General features: G+C 40.1%; 1 protein-coding gene across 11 annotated transcripts in view; it reads right to left on the bottom strand.

Annotated features, from left to right (window-relative positions):
- Positions 1-21,385, bottom strand: part of stag3 (STAG3 cohesin complex component) — a 24,554-nt gene continuing 3,169 nt past the window's right edge. For 7 of the 11 annotated variants that reach the window (XM_080308680.1, XM_026147048.2, XM_026147034.2 and 4 more), the window contains 29 exons: positions 19,907-20,125; positions 19,090-19,186; positions 18,712-18,788; positions 18,107-18,311; positions 17,611-17,762; positions 16,796-16,993; positions 16,173-16,271; positions 15,571-15,650; positions 14,959-15,066; positions 14,576-14,672; positions 13,846-13,948; positions 13,589-13,692; positions 13,344-13,436; positions 13,168-13,260; positions 12,467-12,679; positions 11,605-11,672; positions 11,427-11,514; positions 10,676-10,756; positions 7,880-7,972; positions 6,442-6,634; positions 5,929-6,062; positions 5,365-5,466; positions 4,383-4,516; positions 3,958-4,080; positions 3,452-3,627; positions 1,210-1,402; positions 826-927; positions 619-706; positions 1-272 (listed from right to left, as the gene is read on the bottom strand). In XM_080308680.1, coding sequence (XP_080164806.1) covers positions 222-272; positions 619-706; positions 826-927; positions 1,210-1,402; positions 3,452-3,627; positions 3,958-4,080; positions 4,383-4,516; positions 5,365-5,466; positions 5,929-6,062; positions 6,442-6,634; positions 7,880-7,972; positions 10,676-10,756; positions 11,427-11,514; positions 11,605-11,672; positions 12,467-12,679; positions 13,168-13,260; positions 13,344-13,436; positions 13,589-13,692; positions 13,846-13,948; positions 14,576-14,672; positions 14,959-15,066; positions 15,571-15,650; positions 16,173-16,271; positions 16,796-16,993; positions 17,611-17,762; positions 18,107-18,311; positions 18,712-18,788; positions 19,090-19,186; positions 19,907-20,125 — 3,564 coding nt within the window. In that variant the 3' untranslated portion in view covers positions 1-221. The remainder of the gene's footprint in view (positions 273-618; positions 707-825; positions 928-1,209; positions 1,403-3,451; positions 3,628-3,957; positions 4,081-4,382; positions 4,517-5,364; positions 5,467-5,928; positions 6,063-6,441; positions 6,635-7,879; positions 7,973-10,675; positions 10,757-11,426; positions 11,515-11,604; positions 11,673-12,466; positions 12,680-13,167; positions 13,261-13,343; positions 13,437-13,588; positions 13,693-13,845; positions 13,949-14,575; positions 14,673-14,958; positions 15,067-15,570; positions 15,651-16,172; positions 16,272-16,795; positions 16,994-17,610; positions 17,763-18,106; positions 18,312-18,711; positions 18,789-19,089; positions 19,187-19,906; positions 20,126-21,385) is intronic. The other 4 variants (XM_026147085.2, XM_026147067.2, XM_080308686.1 and 1 more) reach the window with 4 other exon arrangements.

Genomic DNA, 21,385 nt, shown 5'->3' on the forward strand with positions numbered 1-21,385 from the left:
TCCAACTTTAGTGAAACATTTATTCTGAACATCGTTATTTTCAAAACATTCCTATTAATACATCAGAACAGCTTCTAATTCCAGACTTCCCAATCAACAACAAAATTAAGAGACAAAAACAGGTCTGACAGGTGAACTTGCCGTCATTCAGAAGAACAGATGACTTAATATTCATCACACTGAAACTGTAGAAGTCCTGAACAGATGATCCCCCGCTAACCTCAGTCAAAGAGCTCGTCAAGGACACTCAGTGAGGTGTGACGTGTGGAAGGCTGCAAGCAAACAAGTTTTAGTTTTCAAGGTATGTTGTACTTGATTTAGATTTATGTAACATATTTGTATTCAAAGGGTATAAATATAGCACTAGGAGCAAAGTTCAAAACATCACACATGTGCTTCTTTTCCTCTCATCATAAATAGCTTTGTACATATTTTTTTCTCTGCACAGATCCTACAACTGTGGTCACTGAAGGACCAAAATGAATTTGTGGTGACATGTATATGTTCCTTTTAAAGAATTAATTCATTTGTACCTTAGCTGACCAGGTGCTGTTAAAACAGATTTCACAGTCATGAGAGAAAGTAAATATGATGTATTTGGGGTTTTTTTGTTCTTACCAGTGTGTATCCAGTGTCAGAGTCACTGTGATAATCTTCAATCTCGTCCTCATCTCTTTCTGAGATGTCATCTTCAATCAGGGAAAGCCTGCGAAGCACACACACAGATCCATTCTGTGATTATTTCTGGTTGAAAATAGCTTTTGTAAAATGGAACATATTCACAATTTAATAGTAAGTATTAAACAGTCTAAAAATCAGTCTTACAAGTTGAGGTGGGAGTTCAGGTCTTGCTGCCTTGGAGAGGGGGTGTTCTTGCTGGAGGAAGCCAGCCGTCTTTTATTGAGTTTCACTTTTCGCATTTGTAACCTGGAGAGCAGCAGAAGACAATTTTCCAACTTCACTGTCTACCTGCTGTATTCTGTGTCTATGATTATGCCTTAATACACAGGGGAAATTAAATTTGTTTCATCATAAGCAAAACTCTGCAGGAGCTTTAATCTTCCTTCTTTTGCTGATTGCCCTTTTGACCAGTAACACAGAAAAGAAAGGTACTGACATGAAATCATCTGACCCATGGCAGTAATTTACAAATGCTCGAATCAGAGGCAGCAGATACTGCAGACATGCTGATCATAAAATTTTACTTACCCTGGGGAGAACTCATCCTCTGACTCCGGCTCAGTTAAGGTGCTGCTGATATCCGACTCCACGGGTCTTGGTTTCCTGGATGCAATCCGCTTGGCGGGTTGCTTCTGGACAGTGGAGGTGAGGGCTGGGGTGTGCAGGCTGCTCTGGATGCTGCTGTTGTCCAACCAGGAGCCTCTGGTGGTGGACGCTGAACCTGCAGGAGAGACAAGTCACCACACAAAGATGATGACGCTTTAATTGACAAGGTAAAGTAGCAAATTTGCTTCCTGCAGAATTCAGCAGATTCCCAAACACACATGTACATGTGAAGTAAAAATACCAAAGAATAAATGTTTTTAAGGCTTTCGAAATGTGAAGAATGCTATTAATTTTACATCACTGTATTTTGAACAACTATGACAGTTTTGCACTGTTTCTCTTAATGGTACCGAGTCATTACAGCAATTCCTGGACTGAAATTCAGATCAACTCCATAAGTTACCACCCAACCCAAACCAACAACAGAAAGAAAATAATGGACACATGGATCATGTGCTAAAAAGAAAAAGAATAATATTCTTGTTATTATAACTGATTACGATAAACGATTTCACAATTTGGGTTGAAATAACTGCTTTGTCCTGACATTTGGGTCACTCCTCCTCTGAATGGCCCCAAATATTAATCAATCCATTTTCTTCCACATATCCAGTTACATGGGGCGAACTAGATAGCTGTCCACTAGGGGTGGGTTTTTATAATCGATTTAAATCGATTCTGGCTTGGATAATGTAAAATCGATTCATTAAAATTCTGAATCGATTTTTTGATATAAATTTATTTTGCCCGAAATGCCAGAATCTCAGGTTAAATCTCACAAAATTTCAACAACAGCTAAGACAGTAAATGAGAGCAGGAACACGGATTCTGCACAAAGCCTTAAACACACAGTGCGACCCGCGGATCAGAATCAGTGAGATGTCGCCTTTCTCACAGTCGGGGCTGAAAGCCGACAGCTCGCTGATTCTGATGTTTCGGCGCTTTGTGTTCACGCCCTTTTTGCGCTGATTCTAAAGCTGTTAGTTTGATCTCTCTCCAAACAATATTGACCGAACCAGCAGCAAAAGAAGATCCAAACTACGCTTCACATAAACATCGTCATGAATTCACTCTGACTTTTACTGTGTATTGCTTCGACCACGATGCACAGCTCTCTCTCTCTCTTCAAGAACAGTTTCCCGTCTAAAAATCTGTTTTCTGCATTATTCGCTTGCTTGTTACGCACAAGTCTACCGTTGTTGACAGCGCTGTCGGCCGATGTTTTTTTTTTTTTCGTTTTATATACTTCCGAAAAGAAAACCTAATTTCTGCCGTTCAATACTGAACAAATTTAAACTTTTTTAAATTATGCAAAATGCAAAACGCTGTGTCTCTAATAAAACCGCTGTAACTTCAGAGGTAATGTTCATGTGTTGATTAATGGTTTTCTTTCGTTTTTGATGTACTGCAGAATATTTTTATAAAATCCAGGCCAGGAAAATCTCCTTCATGTTTTTCCGTGTTTTATCCTCAGCTACTTTGACACAAAGACATCTGCTGTGATGCTCACACCTTTGATAAAGTCTTGCATGTGTCAGCTTCCTTTTTATTGATACAAAAATATGTAAATGTACTGATCTGAATTATAATATTTCTGACTGTCAAAATTTCCCAGATTCAAATCAAATTGAATCGAATCGTGGATCGAATCGATTCGGGACCTTGTGAATCGGAATTGAATTGATTCTAGAAATCAGTGACGATACCCAGCCCTACTGTCCACCCTGGACAGCTAGCTAGTTCATCTCAGGGCTGCCCCAGAGAGACAAACAGAGGGCATGGGGACAACATGCAAACTCCACACAGAAAGGTGGATTCAAACCTTCTTGCTGCAAGGTGGTAGTGCAAACCAGTGTACCAGTGTCATTTTTTTCCATCAATTTGTACATAGCCTCATTGGCAAATAGTAGCTAATACTGAAAATAACAATGAGACACTTCTTAGGATTAAAGAGCACTTCGTTGGCATATATCATGTCCAACAATCATATACCTCTCCTCATCCTCGCCCTCTGACCATAAGACAGGGGTAAGACTGAATTTTCCATTAAATTAAGTTAAATTAAATTGACTTCCCACTTCTAAGCATTTTTTAAAAAACTAATTATCTCTGCTATGACGTAGAGTATATCCATGCAGAGTGTTTGGTGTAGCATGTGCATCACCCTGAGCTGTGGTCCTCCTGCGTTTCACTACAGGCATGTCATGAGAAGGGACTTCGTCATCTCCCTCCTGTTCAGTGGCTTTAGAGGTGGCGCGAGCTTCCAAAGAACGCTGATACAGTTTGACTGGCGGCCAGGAGAGGGCAGCGCTGGGACATGCCGATTTCAGAAACTCAGCTCTGGGAGGAGATGACAGAGAATCAGGATGGGACAAAGACTGAGGAAACCTTTGTTTGCATTTCATTTTCAGTTTCACTGGAATTGAGCAAATAATTGTGAATCTAAGTTAAATGAATAATATGATCAACGCAACGAATATGTAACAAGAATGAAGACACTGTTTTATTTTGTTTTACCTGTAATATAATAATTCATGTGGATTCATGACATCACAAGTATTCTCTCTCAAACTGTTGCTAAGTGAGATTTTTTTTCCTACATATGTATAACATACAGAAATACATGTGCAGTGTTACGAGTGAGCGTGTCTGTGTGTTTTTGCTTCTCACAGCTGGGCGCGGTCCGGCTGCAGTAACTTAAAACTGAACTCGCTGAGGATCTCCAAGAAGGCCACATTTGGATTTGGCTCCTCTCCCTCCTGTGGGTCCCGAAATGCGAAACGTATGCCGTCCCTGATAAAAAAGAAAGACAACACAAACAATCTCTTGACATAAGGAGAAACACAAAATGAACAACCACAGTGTGAAGAATACTGTAATTTCTCTTTACAGTCCTCAAATCTGATGATTTCTTACTAGCTCTGAGTTAATTATTACGGATGATTTCTGCCATAAAGTAGCGTTTTTCTATGTGAAACTGTAGCTGCTTCTAAAAATGCTACCATAGAAGTAACAGAAAAATAAATAAATAGGTAAACTAGGTCATGGTAAGGTTGGCCTATGTGCATTTGTCAAGAGAAACGTGTGTTACTGACATGTGCAGGGCCACCAGTGGTTTGCGGACACGATGAAGATCAATGCCAAAGCTCATGGCAAGCCTCTTGGCCAAGTCTCTAATCTCAGTGAGATCCTGCCTGCTGTGGTGCTCCGTGAGCATCTCTGAAAACAGCTGAGCACACACAGACATGTTGCATAAAAGGCACGATATATATCTGGATATCCACAAACAAATATTCTGTGTTGGTTAGTTAAGGCTGCAAACTTTTAAGTAATTCAAGTACTGGTTGTAATTATAGAAGAGAACTCCCACATAACCCACGAAAATGAAGAACATGTGTTTTAATTTCAAATTAAGAGACAGTAAATATGTGCAGCTGGTTATTTAAATTGGAAAAACAACTCAGAATGTACTTCAGCTAACACACAAAGTTTATTGTGTATGTGACACTCGTCCTTGCATACAAAAAGGTCACTGATATGGAGCCCTGTATACTTTAGGTAGGTGTTTTATAAAAAAACAACAAAAAAAAAATTTTTAATGTGAAAACTGAGGGAAAATCCTCATCAGACTACTGTAATGTGCTTAAGTAACAAATGAAATGATAAACAGTAATACAAACTGTGGGAATTTTTAACCATTAAAACCATTAGGTGATATCTGTTCCTGTCAGCAGTGTACCCACGAATATACAAAACCAGTTAACTGGCTATTTTTATAGTGAAGAAAACTAACTCTGTTATGCTTCGATTGCATAAGTCACAGCAAATCTTAAATATTGTTTGATTTATGACTCCCAAGTTTAAGAGTTTGAAAGCATCTCCCTATCACGTACCTACCGCTGACTGAAACACTAATAACTGTGTTGTTTTTAGAAGACCAGCATGCACTTTTCATCTCACCTCTCTCCTTCTGTGCCCCCGCTGTGAGCCTCCTACACTGTGCCAGGGAGGCGCACTGCACAGTTTGATAACCTCTACACTAAATACAAAAGATTACAGTGACATGCAAGTGCACACCTGCTGCAGACTCAGACAGACAGTCTTGGCGCTCTGCACGGGGTTGATGAGCTTGCTCTTGCTCAGAGTCTCTTTGATGATGTCACCAAAGTCCTTAAAGTACTAGCGGAAAAACAAACAAACAAACCAAAAACCAGAAAAACATCAAATCTATTTAATTAACAGCTCTGATAAATGTCTGAAAAAAATTAATCGGACCCACTCTGTTCTAGTCACCTGTGCCTCTTTTAGCAACCGTACTCTCTGACTCATTCCCAGCACCTCGGTGGTTCTAAAACAGATTTTCTCACCCTCCTCCACGCTCTTACACATCCTCTCCATTATTACTTTTTTATGAATCTGCTTCCCGTCTTTCTATCCCAATTAATTCCCCCAGAGAATGTCGGTCCAACGACTGATCTCCAACTAGATTACTAAAGTCACGACTTAACCTTTTAACACATTTTGCCTACATTCACGCACAACTGTGATACAGAAACAGTAAGAATTGTAATATGTGTAAATATAATGTGTTTGTGGTCATATGTGATAGGCTGGGCTGATAAAACCCAACAATCCCTCCACCTTGTTGTAGTGCTTGAAGACATCTGTGGCAGCAGTTAGGTCCAGCACCCCGTAGATGACCAGCTTACAGTAGCCAGCAAGTTGGTTGCGCTTCTTCTGAAGAAGACGTATCTTCATCTCCTCCTCATCCTCAGCTAAAGAGGAGAGCCAGGTTGGCAGAAATGAGGAGTTAACAGTTTAGAAATGCAGAGATAGAGGGAAAGCATGCTGTGGGGTCTATAAGAGCATGAATGAAAGGGATATTTGGCAGAACATTATAAAATATGGAACAGAAAGTGGATACAGAAGAAGACTTAAAACAAGACATCAAAAACTGTACCCACAGGCAGTGATACAACTAAGCAGTTTCCAAAATATGGTGCAAGCTAATAAAAACTACATCCCTTTCATTATTCAGTTCATTCTGACATCTGCTAACAGTGCTGTCGCTTTGTCAACACTGGCTGACAAAGCGACAAATTGCTTCTGGAAAGTATCACAGTTCATGCAAACATTTATTGAGAGTAGGCGTACATTTTTCAGTTGGTGTCAAGATGCCATGGAGCTCGACGTCTTCGGTGTCAGTGAAGATGTAGTCCAGAAGGAAAGCGGCCAACTCAGACCGCAGAGAATCAGATGGCAGGTGGGCCAGTGCCTGGAGGGCAGGCTTGGAGCGGACTGAACCCACACTGTACAGCAACAGCAAGTCACATAACAGCTCAAATGCCTGTAAGGACAGAATTTATGTTATCCAAATATCAAGACCCAGCTCTATATGACTCCGAAATTAAACTGATGAGTAACTATTTAGTTTGTAAAGAAAATTATAGACTATAAATCTGATTATGTTTGTTTATATGATGACAACAAAAAGAATAACATGATAAATTAACATATATATCTGTGTTTTAATACAAAAACGTAACAAAAATGTGCCAAGCACGACTAATTTTGTAAATGGTGAGCCAAACTAGAGTCAAAAGGTGGCACTTTTGGGTGGCACTCTTGTTCCTTAGTCTCATCAACCGTCACAGATCGTCTCTGGTTTGAAAACATCAAAGGCATCATCACAGGACTTTACTAGCCTGAGTGTGATGCAATGGTGGCTGCATCCATCATTACACACAGCCCCAACATGTTTGAGTAAAACTTATTTAGTGTGTTTTGTACTCTTCACTAAAGTTTGATTGTTTAAAAGCCCAAATTTATTATACATCACAGTCTAACTGGTCTAAGGTTTTTGTTTTTGTTTTTAAATATAAGACACCATTGCAATCATCTGCTAAAATGAGGTTTAAGTAAATAAATGAATTTTATCAGCTCATGGGTTGTGAAAAAAAATCACTGCAAACAAAGCCTCACAAATCTTTTTAATCCTTTCACCTCCATACCACCAGGGCAGGTGTTTTTCCTGACAATTTCACACAGGCCAATATATTGTGCATCACTGTATACCGTGTTCTCCATGGTTTGTTTACAGACACTGGACATCTCACTGAGACTTTGGTATAAGTAGGGTGGTGTAAATATTTAAAGATTAAAATCAATTACAATGATTAAGGAACCACAATAATCAAGATAAAAAAATTACCGTCCATCTCTTTGGAAACAGTTTGGCTTCAAGGAGTCCAGCAGCAGCAGCAAACGAAAAGGTTTAATAGCACTCACGATCGTACTGTTTTGAAGAATTGTAATCTGAGTAATTACCAAAAAATTATTGTGATTTTTTGCCATAACTGATCAGTCGCAGTAATTTTCAAACACTTTCATTTCAAGTTATGTTTTGTCATGTCCCACAGGGTGATCTAGGTCTGTTGTTTTGGACCGATATCCTAAGATGGACTTTTGTCTCAGATAGCCAAGTGTAAAGTTGCCTTTAGTTAAAAAATGATATGGCTTCACTAGTACTTCACATATGGGATTGGTGCGCACTGTAAAAAGAAGAAGAAGAAAGACAAAAAAGAGCTCTTACTTGATCTCTGATATCTATCTGATTCAAAGACAAACAATCCTGACAGACTCTGCAGAACGACCGCACCTCCTTCTTCAGGCGCTTCAGTTCTGCCTGGAGTGAGAGAGGCACACAATAACAGAGGAAGACAGATTAAATATTTTCTTATCTTCTTACTAAAGCGTGTGTGTGTGTGTGTGTGTGTGTGTGTTGGCAGGGTTGGGGCAGTTAGTTTTCTAACCTAGAAATTCAGCTCCTTCTACACACCAACAACAGAAATCCTAATTAAACCACTTCAAGTGATAAGATTATTTTGGCTGCTCCCTTATTCACACAGCGTTGCCACAGCAGGTAGCTCGGGTAGCCCCTTTCTGCTATAGCTCACAAGTAGAGCTGGGCGATATGAGATTTTTTCATATCACGATATGTTTTTTTCATTTCAGGCGATAACGATATCTATCACGATATAAGCCAAATAACTATATTTGTAAGATTTAAATGTGCCATTGCTCACAAGTAAAATGTGAAATAATCAGCAGCTTGTTTTTATTTAAATATTTATTTCCCATAATAAGTTCAACAGGGTAGATGTACTTAAGGAACATGAGACTTTTTCAGATAAATAAAGGCAAATATTGCAAACTACACAAAAGGCAGCCACTAAAGCGTTTAAGTTTCAAAATAGAACAAACGAAACAGACTAAATTGTCAATTCCACTTAGAAACAAAATATTAATTCTAAAAATAAATCTTAGTTTGTTTTACAGAAGAACAGACAAAACTGACTAACTTTTGTCAATATCAAATAAACTGAGAACTAAAAGGAAATTCTCAATCTCTCCTTGTTGTATAGCTGAGCTTTTCAAACAGTTTTAACAGTTACTTTAGTCTGACAAAAGCCGAATGACGAATTAGCGCTTCCAGTCAGAGACTGAGGCTACGTCCACACGTACACGGGTATTTTTGAAAACGGAGATTTTCCGTTTTCGTTTTAAAAAATAATCCCGTCCACACATAAAGGCAGAAATGAAGGAAAACGCTGCTATGAACATGCCAAAGCAGCAGGTGGCGCTAGATTCCTAACCGTGCAGAAATGTTGGCCAATCAGAAGTCTAGAAGCCTCTGTGGGAAAAAGTAAACAAAGCTGGGGCATAGAAGCAGAACCGAGTCGTATGTGTGGAGGGACAGTAACTGTGTGTATATGTGAGCATTTAAACACTGCAGAGAGTAGAATTAACAGTATTGTAGAAATTCATTTCACCGAAACAATAACGTGGCGCACAGTGTGACGCATGCACCAGTTTATTGTATTTCCAGACTTGCTTTCGGCACAATTTACAGTGCACGCTACTCTGTTTTTGTCAGACTTGAAATAGCCGAAATACCTTCACACTACGGAACTTCTATGGCTCTTCCGTTCGACAATCTCTCCGGCATTGGAACCATCATCTGTTTTCTCTTCGGTCACGCTCGGTTGATTTTTCTAGTCGGCGCACTCATTTCCTCCATTACGCGCTGGCTGCTTCCCAAACAAACACACGTGCGGCTTGGCACTTGTGCGGTACGTAACAAGTCACGCGACGTGACGCTGCGGCTGTGATTGGTTCGGCTCTGCGCTACTTAATTTGGATTGACTGACCTTTTTTTTTTTTTTTTTTTTTTAAGAGGACAAGAGCGGTGAAGTCTATCGCGATAGCTTAATTTCTCTATCGAGTAAAAGTTATATCGCGATACATATCGTTATCGTTCTATCGCCCAGCTCTACTCACAAGAGATTCGTGTCTCCTTCCAGACTTGGCCCAGGAAACTTTTGCTTTTGGCAAGCATGGAACCACCTGTTAGAAGTAGCATCTGTACATTTTGAATTGTTGGTGACACAATCTTCAAGATACATCTTCAGAGTTTTAAAGGTAGAATCTGACGCTCCCAGTCTCCTGTCTTTGTTAACTATGTCAAAGCAGTCTGTGACACACACACACACACACACACACACACACACACACACAAATCCCCGTTTATCTTTATCTAGGCCTTGTTACAGCCCCTCAGTTAATCAACAAGCCATTTCATCTCCTCTCCCGTTATGATCCTTTTGGCTGAACTCATTATTTGAAACTTTGTTTAGAATGAGCATCCACCACTGTAACAGTAATAATGTGATACCAATGGGAAAACACAATTTAAGTGCACACAGGAAGAGAAAAAGCTGTGAGTCATCAATCAAAACATGAACAGACAAGGAATGAAAATGACTGATCAAGAGGAATGGATCTGGATGTGTTCTCTCTGGAACAGTGTTGAGAAAAACACACAAATGGCTGCATGAGTAATAATGACATGCTCAGTGTGTGTAAAAAATGAGTGAGAGAAAAACAGCAGAAAAAGTGAAAACGAGCTCAGAAAGACAGAATAGAAACTAAAGAGAAGCAAGAATGAGACAGGAAACACGTGAAGACAATCAATAAGAAAAAGTGTGAAGCGGTGGGAAATAAATATCCGAGTGTCGCTGTGGGCTCAGATGCACTCTAACAGACTGTTGCGTTAATTGCCTGCTGTCTGCGCAGCTGGTGAATTGTTCGACAACACAGACAAGAAAAGCTTAACAATCACACAAGAAGGCCACCAGCACGGTCGCCTAGGGCTGCCTGTGATGTGATAGCCATTATGAAAGTATTAATCATGCAGCTTAGCTTATTTCATGCAGGTAGACTGACACTACCGGGACCCATAACCGAAAGTTTATCTGAGAATAAAGATTCAGATCATTTGAAACCTTGTTGGAGGACAAACAGCGGTTTTATAACATGAGACCAGCACCTCAGTTGGCTTGGAGTTCACCACATTCACTTTGGCCCACATCAGGTGAAAAGCTACACACTTCATAGCTGGCACCATCAGCTGAAATGACACAAAAGAGAGTTAAAATTGACCTTCAATTAGAATAAAATGTTTTCCTTAAACTACTCCTGTACAAAAACCTAAAAACATGACATGAGAATTAAGGGATCACATTTTTAGCCTTGCAATTCATATGACATTCATGTTTTGTTAACTAGAAATTCATTACATTCCCCATTTTACTTATTCCATCCATCCATCCATTCGCTTCCGCTTATCCTTTTCAGGGTCGCGGGGGGCGCTGGAGCCTATCCCAGCTGTCATAGGGCGAGAGGCAGGGTACACCCTGGACAGGTCGCCAGTCTGTCGCAGGGCCAACACACAGGGACAGACAACCATTCACACTCACATTCACTCGCACATTCACACCTAGTGGCAATTTGGATTATCCAATTAACCTATCCCCACAAGCTGCATGTCTTTGGACGGTGGGAGGAAGCCGGAGTACCCGGAGAGAACCCACGCAAACACGGGGAGAACATGCAAACTCCACACAGAAAGACCCCAGCCTGATGGTGGAATTGAACTCTGGACCTTCTTGCTGTGAGGCAACAGTGCTAACCACTGTGCCACCGTGCTGCCCATTTTACTTATTATTTTCATAAAATGGCACTGCAATAGTCATGACATTCACAATCCTCCCCCTCAAATATGAAACATTGGCAGAAACCTCCTTATCAAGCTCTCTGGATTCCATCCGGCTCTTCAGCAGCTCAAGACAGGAATCAAACAGCTTCCAGGCAGTCGGGTCCTTAGCACTGGAGATAATGCACACACACGCAATACAGTTGCATACTTCTGTGTAAGAATTATTTAATACTATTGTCGCATGCATTATAACAGCATACCTGCTAAGGGCAGCAATCCTTTTTAAGGCAGTGGCTCCACTGTATGTGTCATCATCATCTGCAATACCCTAGGTCACAAACACAAAATGATACAGATAATAGTTCCACATCGATATTATTTCAGTTTTTGTTTCCAGTTTTCATCATACATTATTAGTATCTCAGTAAAACTAAATAAAACTCATGCAATACTACACCAATCCAACAAAAAAAACCCAAACTAAATTCTTGTAAAGTTTCTGATCTATTTTCTTTCATAAATACAAATGATATTAAACATGTTTCATATGAGTCATACTGACATAATTCCTCTAAAACAGCACAGCTTTCAGACTGCTTTAAATGCCACCCCCCACCCGCATGCTTTGCAAGCCTTCTGTTTACAAAGGGCAGCCAATCATAACAAAGCCAGCTTAAAGGGAAGAGAGACAAATTAGCTATATTGGCTTGACAGAGGATGAACTGAGGGGCAGCAACGAGGCCCAATACAACCTTTTAATTAAGATTATTTTACAGTGAATCAAGCAAAGCTACTCTAGTCCAAGACATGAAAATATGGACATAAAATAAGCATAGTACATCCCCTTTCTTGAGGAATCCGTCCTTGTAAGATAATACATACTTACATACATTATTATATGTATTTTCTGTATGTATGTCTTATATACATAACTAAATTTGTATTTATTTAGCACCTTTCAAAACCAGGATAACAAAGTGTTTCACAACCAAAAAAACCCAAAACAGAGGATTAAAAACAAGAAAACATAATGTATTATATTTCAACAAAACTTGCATTTAAGTATACAGTATGCACATGCACAATATAAAATGTATCTGCTGGTATGCAAGCATCACTGACACACTCTCCAACCTGGAGCAGGTCATTTACGTAGGTGCTGAAACATTCGGTAAGGACATCAAACAGCTGGCTGAATGCCATTTGTGCGCGGGAGGAGAAGGTGTAGCAGTCGGAGCTGAGAGCGCTGACCAGGTGGGCGCAAGCCTCCAGTACGGCGACCTCTGTGTGCTTCTCCACAATGCCACATACCTGGGACAGCAGCAGGTCCAAATGCTGAACAGAAGAAGTAGAATATGAATGTAACGCTTAGGATAGTAATTATTTAAAGGTAAATCGCTTGCCCTCCCACTCAAAGACACTGAACTGAACCACTGGTTCAGCATCTGGCTGAGGAAATCTCTAACTGCAGGCAAGCTTAAAACTCACAGCTGGCATGACCTGAAAGTCAGCCACTGTTTAACTGTGGACCTGACAGGCTTCAGTTCATTTTCCTCTAATATTGGAATATTATATTTGCATTAATATTAAGATGCTAAATCATAAAATAATAGCTCCAAAATAAAAGAAATAAAATTGTCTTTGAGCATTGGTAGCCTCTTTTTCTCTTTAAGCCATTAAGCTTAATTATTACCATATAATTCACATTGAGCGTGAACTAACTTGGATACTGAATAAGAGAAAAAAAATATAGAAGCACAAATACTTTCTAAATATATTTCATTACATATTGACGACAATAAACACATTTCTGGTCCTCCTACCTTTTCCAGCCACTGAGCGCTGCTGTACATCTCCAGGTCAAAGTACAGGGGAGCTTTGAGGAGCAGTTTCACGTTCTTTGCATCCGCTGAGTACTGCAGGTCAGTATAAACATAAACTCTTCTTTTAAAATTTAAAGCAACAATAAAAAAAGCTGAATATTTGTATTTAAATGAACCTTGGCAAGCAGCTGTGGCAGTAAAGGGATGAAGTGTGTTGTGATGCGTCTCTTGTCTTGTTCCTGGATTTTCTTATCCTTCATACTGAGGTTCTAATCCCACATGACCATTCAGCAATCAATCACAGGCAAGTTTAGTGGAGAAAATGTGCAAAATGTGTCATAAAATATTTCATTTACAGCCTCCACTGTTCCATCAAACACAAGCCACACAGCATTATTCTTGCATTTGAATGTGTCACCACCTTTTTGCCCTGAGTTCTCCCAACAGGTGGGGTTGCCTGTGCTGCCTGTCTGATCGCACACATCATCAGCTCTATGAGCACACCCTCCTCCTCATACATCAGTTCTGACAACACAAAAACAGACAGTTGAAGAAACAGAGTAGGAACAAAAAGGAGCAGCTAACACTAACTTGCCATTTTTATTGGTGCTGGGGAAAAATGGCTACGTGCTTAGGCTCATACTCTTGTCATGTTTACAGTTTTATCTTGTTCCTCACCATCATCTTGTAGCAGGAAAGTGGTCATTGTCTCCCAGTCTCTCAGCTCAGATCCTGCCACATGCCAAAGGCTGTCCACCAGATATGCCCCATGCTCATGGAACTGTTAGGAGAATGGATTTTTTAGCATGTGTCTCCACATCAAAGGAGCCAAGTGAGGTGGTCTGGATATCTGATAAGGATGCCTCCTGGGTGCCAATTTGGCAAAGGTGTTTTTGACATTATACTGGGAGGAAGCCCCATACAAGACCCAGGGCAAGCTGGAGCAATTACATCTCTTGGCTGTCTCAGTGCCTCAGTGTCACCCCAGAGGAGCTGGAGGAGGTGGCTGTGGACAGCAAGCTCTGGGCGTCTCCCCGAGACTGCTGCCCCCAGACTAGCAGCAGAATATGGTTGGATTAATTTTTTCATAAGAAAATTTTACAGTGTGTTAATAAGTATTATATAGTCTCTATATTTGAAATTAAGTCAGAGTTAAAGCATGTCCTCCTGCGTCTGCGCTGGTCAAGACTAGTTTCCCTGATGTTACACAGATGTTTAGGGTCACCATTTGTCAATCTATGATGAACTCTTGCCAGAAAGCTGATGCGTTCACAGAAAGGTTAACAGGTTTGACCAACTTGAGTAACATCTTCTTGGCTCCGCTCTGCATTTTTGTACTTTCATATCGCCTTAAATTCCAAACAGAGGAGAATGAAAGAGAGGGGGCATAGAGAGAAAGAAATACTACCTCACTCTGGATGAACAAGGAGATGAGGATTTGAAAAAAGGCTGCATTGTTGGCTTTGTCATTCTCCTGGCTGTGACTGGTAATCACACTTTTCAGCCTAACATAAACACATAAAATAAAAAACAAGAACATTTTACATAATATTAACTAAAAATACAAAAATTCAAAAAAATAAAATACAAAAAAATAGAAAAATAAAAATTCTATACAAACTACATGTTTGTATAGAATTTCCACTTTATTTTTGAGGGTCAGTAATGAATTAGTAAATCCAACAAAAATTTGAACATTTTTGTAAAAGAAATATGCAATAAATAAATAAATAAACAGCAACATTTACACTTCTGTAACCACTTCTGCGACCAAGTGTGGTTAAAGCGTACTTGCTGTATAGGAAGCCACCAGCTGCAGATGCCAGACCTCGGTGTGAAGCGTAAACCAGTGGATAAATGTGGCCACACTCCTCTTCGTCCAGTCCTTCATCTGTTCTCCTGCAAGTACACACATAAAAATGTACTGATCAACTGAGGTACATACACTAGATAAAGAAGATGACAAACATTTCAAAAACCAGCAGTTTCAGTTCATTTTTGTTCATCTTTTTGATTTCCCCTAAAAACATCTAATTTCACTGCAGTCAGAGGTGTGAGATGTTGGCAAGCATTAGATCACGACTGATGCTATGAATCATCAGCAATCATGACCAAGCAGAGTGCAGGAGTTATGTGGAACCATCACATATGTTGGTTGAGTAAGCATCTTTATATTTAAAATAAGAAACTGGGTGTTAAAGTTTCTTATTCTGACTTCTAAACGAATGCTAAATGTGTGAAAACAAGACTGAATCACAGAATTGGATATGACTTTTCTGTGATGCAACTCAAAAGTATACACTTCCGGCATTAAAATGTGCTATATTTGGTATACTTTGAGCTCCAACTTTTCCTCAGATAATGAGAACAAAGCATGGGGACGAGAGAGAAAAAGCCCTTTACTGTTGGATCAGCAGCAGCAGATTGACCACTTCCACTGCCACGTCTGGGTCCTTGTCCATCACCATGCTGAGAATTCTCTCCTAAACACACACAGACATTTAGATATGCAGTGGCACATGAACAGAATACTGTTCAATCATGCCAACAGACATTCAGTAGCTATGCATAATGCACCCACATCAACAGACATACATTCACACACACGAGCCCCATCATTAGGCACTAAGCCATGGCATAAATACCATTTATCTGCTGCAGCACATGTGGCTTAGGAGGGTTTTTATATGTTTGAAAAGAGCTTATTAACCATCAGTAATTGGCAGCAATTAATGCACCCAGACATATGCCCAGACAAAGGATAAAACCATAACAACAAACAGGAATGGTGGAAAAAAAACCTCAAAAGGGAAGAAAATACAGGGAGGAGGCACAAAATACTGGGAGGGAAGACATAGGCAGACAACAAAATAGAAACAATAGAAAAAGCTGAAACAATAGATTAAAAGCAGATGCTGAGACAGGCAGACAGTCAAGAGGGAGAAAGAAAAGAGGGAGACAAGAAGAATTAAATGGGCCGAGTCCAATCCAGAGGGATGCCTCACTTTAAATCTGCTGGTGAAAAGCTCCAGGCGCCCAATGAATTCCTTCTCCTGGTACAGACCCTGCAGGGCACGCACACACTGCAGACGCACCGGACTTTGCTGAGGGCGAGGAAAAAACAGAGTATGGTAACACTCTTTCTATAACCTGAATACAGACTTGTGCTCAAGCCTGTACATAGTGGAATTTCTCTTTGTGAAAATGTGAGTCTTCCTTTGTCTGTACATATTCTGCCATAGTGTCGTCTGTAGGAAGTCTACAAGAGCATGAATACCAAAATTGAAGGTTCTCATTGAGGGAAAAAGGAATTTCACATAAAATTACTTCCATCTCTACTGTTGGTTGCACTCAGTGACAAATGATGCTGTTTAATGTGAATAAAGGGATGACATTACAGGAAGTTGTCAGGGTTTTTAATATTCCACCCTTCACCAGAGAAAAAAAACAATCTACTTTTTAGGCGGAAATTAAGCTTAAAATACATATTTGTTTATAGAATGGTCAAAAAGGACAAGACAACACCGAGACTTTGCTATAACTATTTGCAGACAAACAGTGCTTACATGCAGTCACCCTTCCAAAAGTCAGTGGACATACACTTTTTGTCCTCTCTATGTGTGTGTACCTTGTCATGCATGGTCCATCCCAGATATTTAAGACATCCGTCATTAAGGAAGTCCTCAGGGTCCATTTTCAACCAAAGGCCCAACTCTTCAATACACACTCCCCGGATCTCAGGCAATTGGTCCCGATAACGATGCACAAACACACCACGGAAAGTGGCATTCATCATGGAGGACAGCTCCTCTCTGTTTTCTCGCAACTACAACACACAAATATCAAATAGAGCCACTCAGACACACACATACTGTACAGAAAGACTAAATAAATGAGTCCACCAGGACTCCAACACTGTCGGTATATTGATCTGCTGTGGTAACCATCTTTTGCTGAAGTGGGCAGAATAAATAGCAACGACCATTCCTTATAGAACAAAAGGTGATAACTCTGATGATTATCAGATTAACATAGGCACAAAAAACTGTATAAATGCTACTTTACATATTTTACTATTCCTCACAGAGCGTGCACTTCCTGTTGTCCCTGTACTTGCACAACTCAAAAATTAACATGAGCAAAATAGGAAACGTCAGCAAGCACTTAAATCAGATAAGCAGAAGAGAATGGATATTTTGTTAGTAAAATACAAACTATTTCAAACATGACAGCCATTAAACAACCTGGGCAACAAGAGAAGAAAATGTTGGTGTAGTGATGCCAATAATTTTAATTATGTTAAGGGATATTTGCAAAAAATGTTCTTCAATTACTTTTTTCCTAAAGCAGATGTCACAGCTTTAATGTTGTGACCTATGTGTTAACGAAAAAGTGGCTGTGTCTCTAAACTTTTGTTTTTCTTTGTGTGTCTACATGTGTCACCTCTTTAACGGTGGCCTGCAGTTCCTCCAGTCTGTCAGAGGCTCTGTCGTGCGCCCTCTTGCTGTTTTCCGTGTTGTATTGCTGCTGGGTGGTCTGCAGCTGAACAGAAACTACTACAGCTACTTCCACCAACCCCGTCATCAACTTTATGGCTAGCAGAGGAAAACATGGAGATAGAAAAGTCTATAAAGTACTCTCAAACAACATATTATTGCAGAAGGTGTATGTACTTTTTATTGACAAGTACAAAAGCGCAAGTATATTCTTACCAAAAATCAAACCTGCCCAGACTAACCTAATTTTTGATATGCTGCTAAGCTTTATTTGACCTATTATTAATAAAACCTATTAATTAACACACTGCATTAGCAGATTAAAGGCACTCTATGTATCAAGTACAAAAGTAAATTGCACTGAACTACCTTAATCAAAAACTATGCTGTTATAAGTGTTTGTATGCCTTTCTTTTTTTATACACATGAATCAGATCGCTCACCAAGCAGGGTACTGGTGTGTCTGAAGGCTCGGACCTGGGAGTCTGAGAGGCCGGTGAGTAGAGCCAGCAGGGAAGGGAAGAGGTATTCATCATAAACAAGGCTATTCCGACAGGAGCGCACAAGAACCCTAGCAAACTCACACAGGCCTGCTTTGAAACGCTTCAGCTGGGGCCCTGGAGTGCACAGAGGGTAGTTCACTGAATCCTGGAAGAAAAGGGGGGGAAGCAGAGAGACAAAGAGCTTTAAGCTTCCTATTCTATGCTTCATGTAGTTATCTGAAGCACAAACTTCTGGTTTGTTCCGCTAATGACAATTACATCAGTGGAAAACCAAAGTGATTAACTCATTAATGTGTCCATTTATCAGCATTAAATTTTAATGAGAGTTTTCCATCATGCTGTGCTCCAACCTTCAGATCACAATCTCTTGAGACATGAAGGCTATTAAAGTTTCTGAACTAATTCCAGAAGGATGATTTGTAGGCAGAAGACAGACAAAGACTACAAACTACATTCAAACTTTCATTCCTGTAGGAACAAGCTTTATATTTTAAATACATTTTAACCAAACTACAGCTGAACTGCTTTCTTCCCCTTTCCCTCACCTCATTGAACTCTTTGGTTAGGGTGCTGATGATCTCAGCATTTTGCATGCTGTCAAACATCTTTCTGGTAACAACACCTGGACATGAAAAAAGTTAAAGGATAAAGAAACGTTCCAGATTTGGAAATTAAGTAACCCCCCCTCAGATGAACCTAATATTACAATAATTACAATACTTCACCTAGTAATAATTTCATCTACACGATTTCCTCTCATTTTCATTCCACTCTTGCAAAATATCAGTTTTCTCGTCTCAACATTGCATCATTGGGTTACTAGCAGAAACGCTATTGATGACTGAGTCAAAATTTCAATCTCTAAAACTTTCACCCCCACCCCCTCTACTACCCATCTTCTGGCCTGTCTTTTAACCTCTGACCTTTGCATCCGCAGGACTGAACAATGAAGTTGATGAGCACCAGCAGTCCCGCCTCTTGGCTCCGCTTATAGCTGTCCAGCCACTCGTCTACCACCGTCTTAAGATTGACAGGGAGAAAGCAGCCAGTGAAAATGCTTCATTCAGATCAAAGAGCAGATACACACGTTAAGAATATATCAGTCAAACAACATTACTGATTTCAGCTTAAAAACTGGCTTTTTATATGCTCTGCACTATAAGGCGGGAGCTTTTTATTTCCTGGTTAAATCTAAATTGCAGTATGGCAGACACCCATTCACAGAAGCCATTCTCTTGATACTGGAAGTGTAACCTATTGTAAAGCAGTCAACTTTAGCTGAGAACTGTGAAACCTTTTCAGAAGAGATTTCTTTAACTTCCATTTGCCAGAATTTCTGAATGTGCATAATGAGCCTCCCCCCAGAGTCCCCGTCTGCATTGTCTTGCAGTTCTACACTGTAGTGACAGACAATTTATTACTGTATTTCTTTTGTTATGCTGCCTTTCTTTTGTAGTCTTTACCCAAAAGCAGCTATAGCAAGAACAATACTTGGGATAGACAAGTGCTGTCAATCATTGACTACATGGTCCAGTGAGAACACCCGTCTCTCTTAATGTATCAGAGTCACTTGTGTAGGATCACATCAGTCAGCCACTGACAGCACATGATAACCCCTCATTGTCAGCTTCTTTCTCTTATAATTACACATGCTTCATTCAGTACCCCCTCCCTTCATGTGTTTATCTCTAAGCTACCTTCCCCCTTCCTTCGACACTCCTCTGCTTGGGGTTTGCTCACCACCATGGCACTCTTTCCAGAGCAGACAGCATCATAGATATCCTTTGCGCTGATAATCTGGCTCTCCTCGTTCATGCTCCTAACAGATCTAGCGGAGAGCTGCATGGATGTCCCCTGGGAGACGGATTGTGGGGAAGGACCTGGAGGGGTGGGAACTGAGCTGCCACTGGGGCTGGACATCCCCTTCAGTGCAGCATTATGCCTGGTTCTCTTGGGTGGCTTGAGATGAAAGAGATTTATTTAAGGATTTAGAATGCATTTTGCTTGTGACCTGAACAAGCAACATGCCAAAATAAAGTATATTAGACATCTATTATAGTGTTGTTGTCTTTTTGCTGATGACACAGTGATTACCAGTTTGGCCACAGAACCTGGAGCAAAGTATTGTGGATATCTGGATGACTTTGATGTTTTACTTCAGTTAAACACCAAGAAAACAAAAGATTTTTTTTTTAATTTTATTGCTATCAGGCAGGGACAACAACAGGTAGTGGTAAGTGGTAACTGTACTGAATTTGTAAATGAATACAAATACATAGGGATAGTGATTGATGAAAAACTATCATGGGAATCAAGCATAAGTGTCATTTAAAAAAAAAGGATTATAACATTTATACTTGATGAGAAAGTGGAGTCAGTTTGATGTGGGCAGATATATATTATTCTTTTTTTTATTGGTAATTTGCTGAGAGCACTCTAACTTTTTGTTTTACTGCAATCTCACCTCCCTTACATGGGAGGCACGTCAGCAACAATACAGTCAACAAGTCAGCAACTTTGGGAAGGGTGGTGTAAAAGGGGTGAGAAACCATCAGTGATGAGTTACAGGCTCTTCATGGTGAATACACCATCAGCATGGACATCTAAAGCTCAGAGGTCTTTTATACCTAATCGCATATTTCTGATGAACAAGTCTAGGTGACATGATATGATGTGGATGTTACTTGCAGATAGCTGCATTTGATTTTTGCTGATGCTTCTGCTAATGTCTTTAATCTTGGTGAAAAACCCAGTGACAATATGACAAACTAGTATACTTTTAACATCAGTTCAAAGCCTGGATGAATGGGGAGGATTGCATCAAGGTAGGGCATATGGCCACCAAATGAGGATCATTAAGAATGTGGAGACAAAGTTTGAGAGGCAAGCTTGAAATGGTTTTGACATGTGTAGAGGAGAGATAATGGATACACTGGACAAAGGATGTTGAATATGGACCTGCCAGACAGGAGGAAAGAGGAAGACCACAGAGAAGGTTCATGGATGTAATGAAGGAGGACATGCAGAGGGCAGGTGTGACAGAGGAGGATGCTAGGGACAAGGTGAGATGGAGGCAGATGATCTGCTGTGGCAAACCCTGAGGGGAGTAGCCAAGAGAAGAAAGCGAATAGCTGTGCATGTAATGTCTTTTCTGTTGTAGTTGTATTCATCTGACAGTCACCAAGTGACACAAATGGAATTTCTGAAAGGTCTATAAAT

This window comes from Astatotilapia calliptera, chromosome 2 (assembly GCF_964374335.1).
Source record: "Astatotilapia calliptera chromosome 2, fAstCal68.1, whole genome shotgun sequence".
Lineage (NCBI taxonomy): Eukaryota > Metazoa > Chordata > Actinopteri > Cichliformes > Cichlidae > Astatotilapia > Astatotilapia calliptera.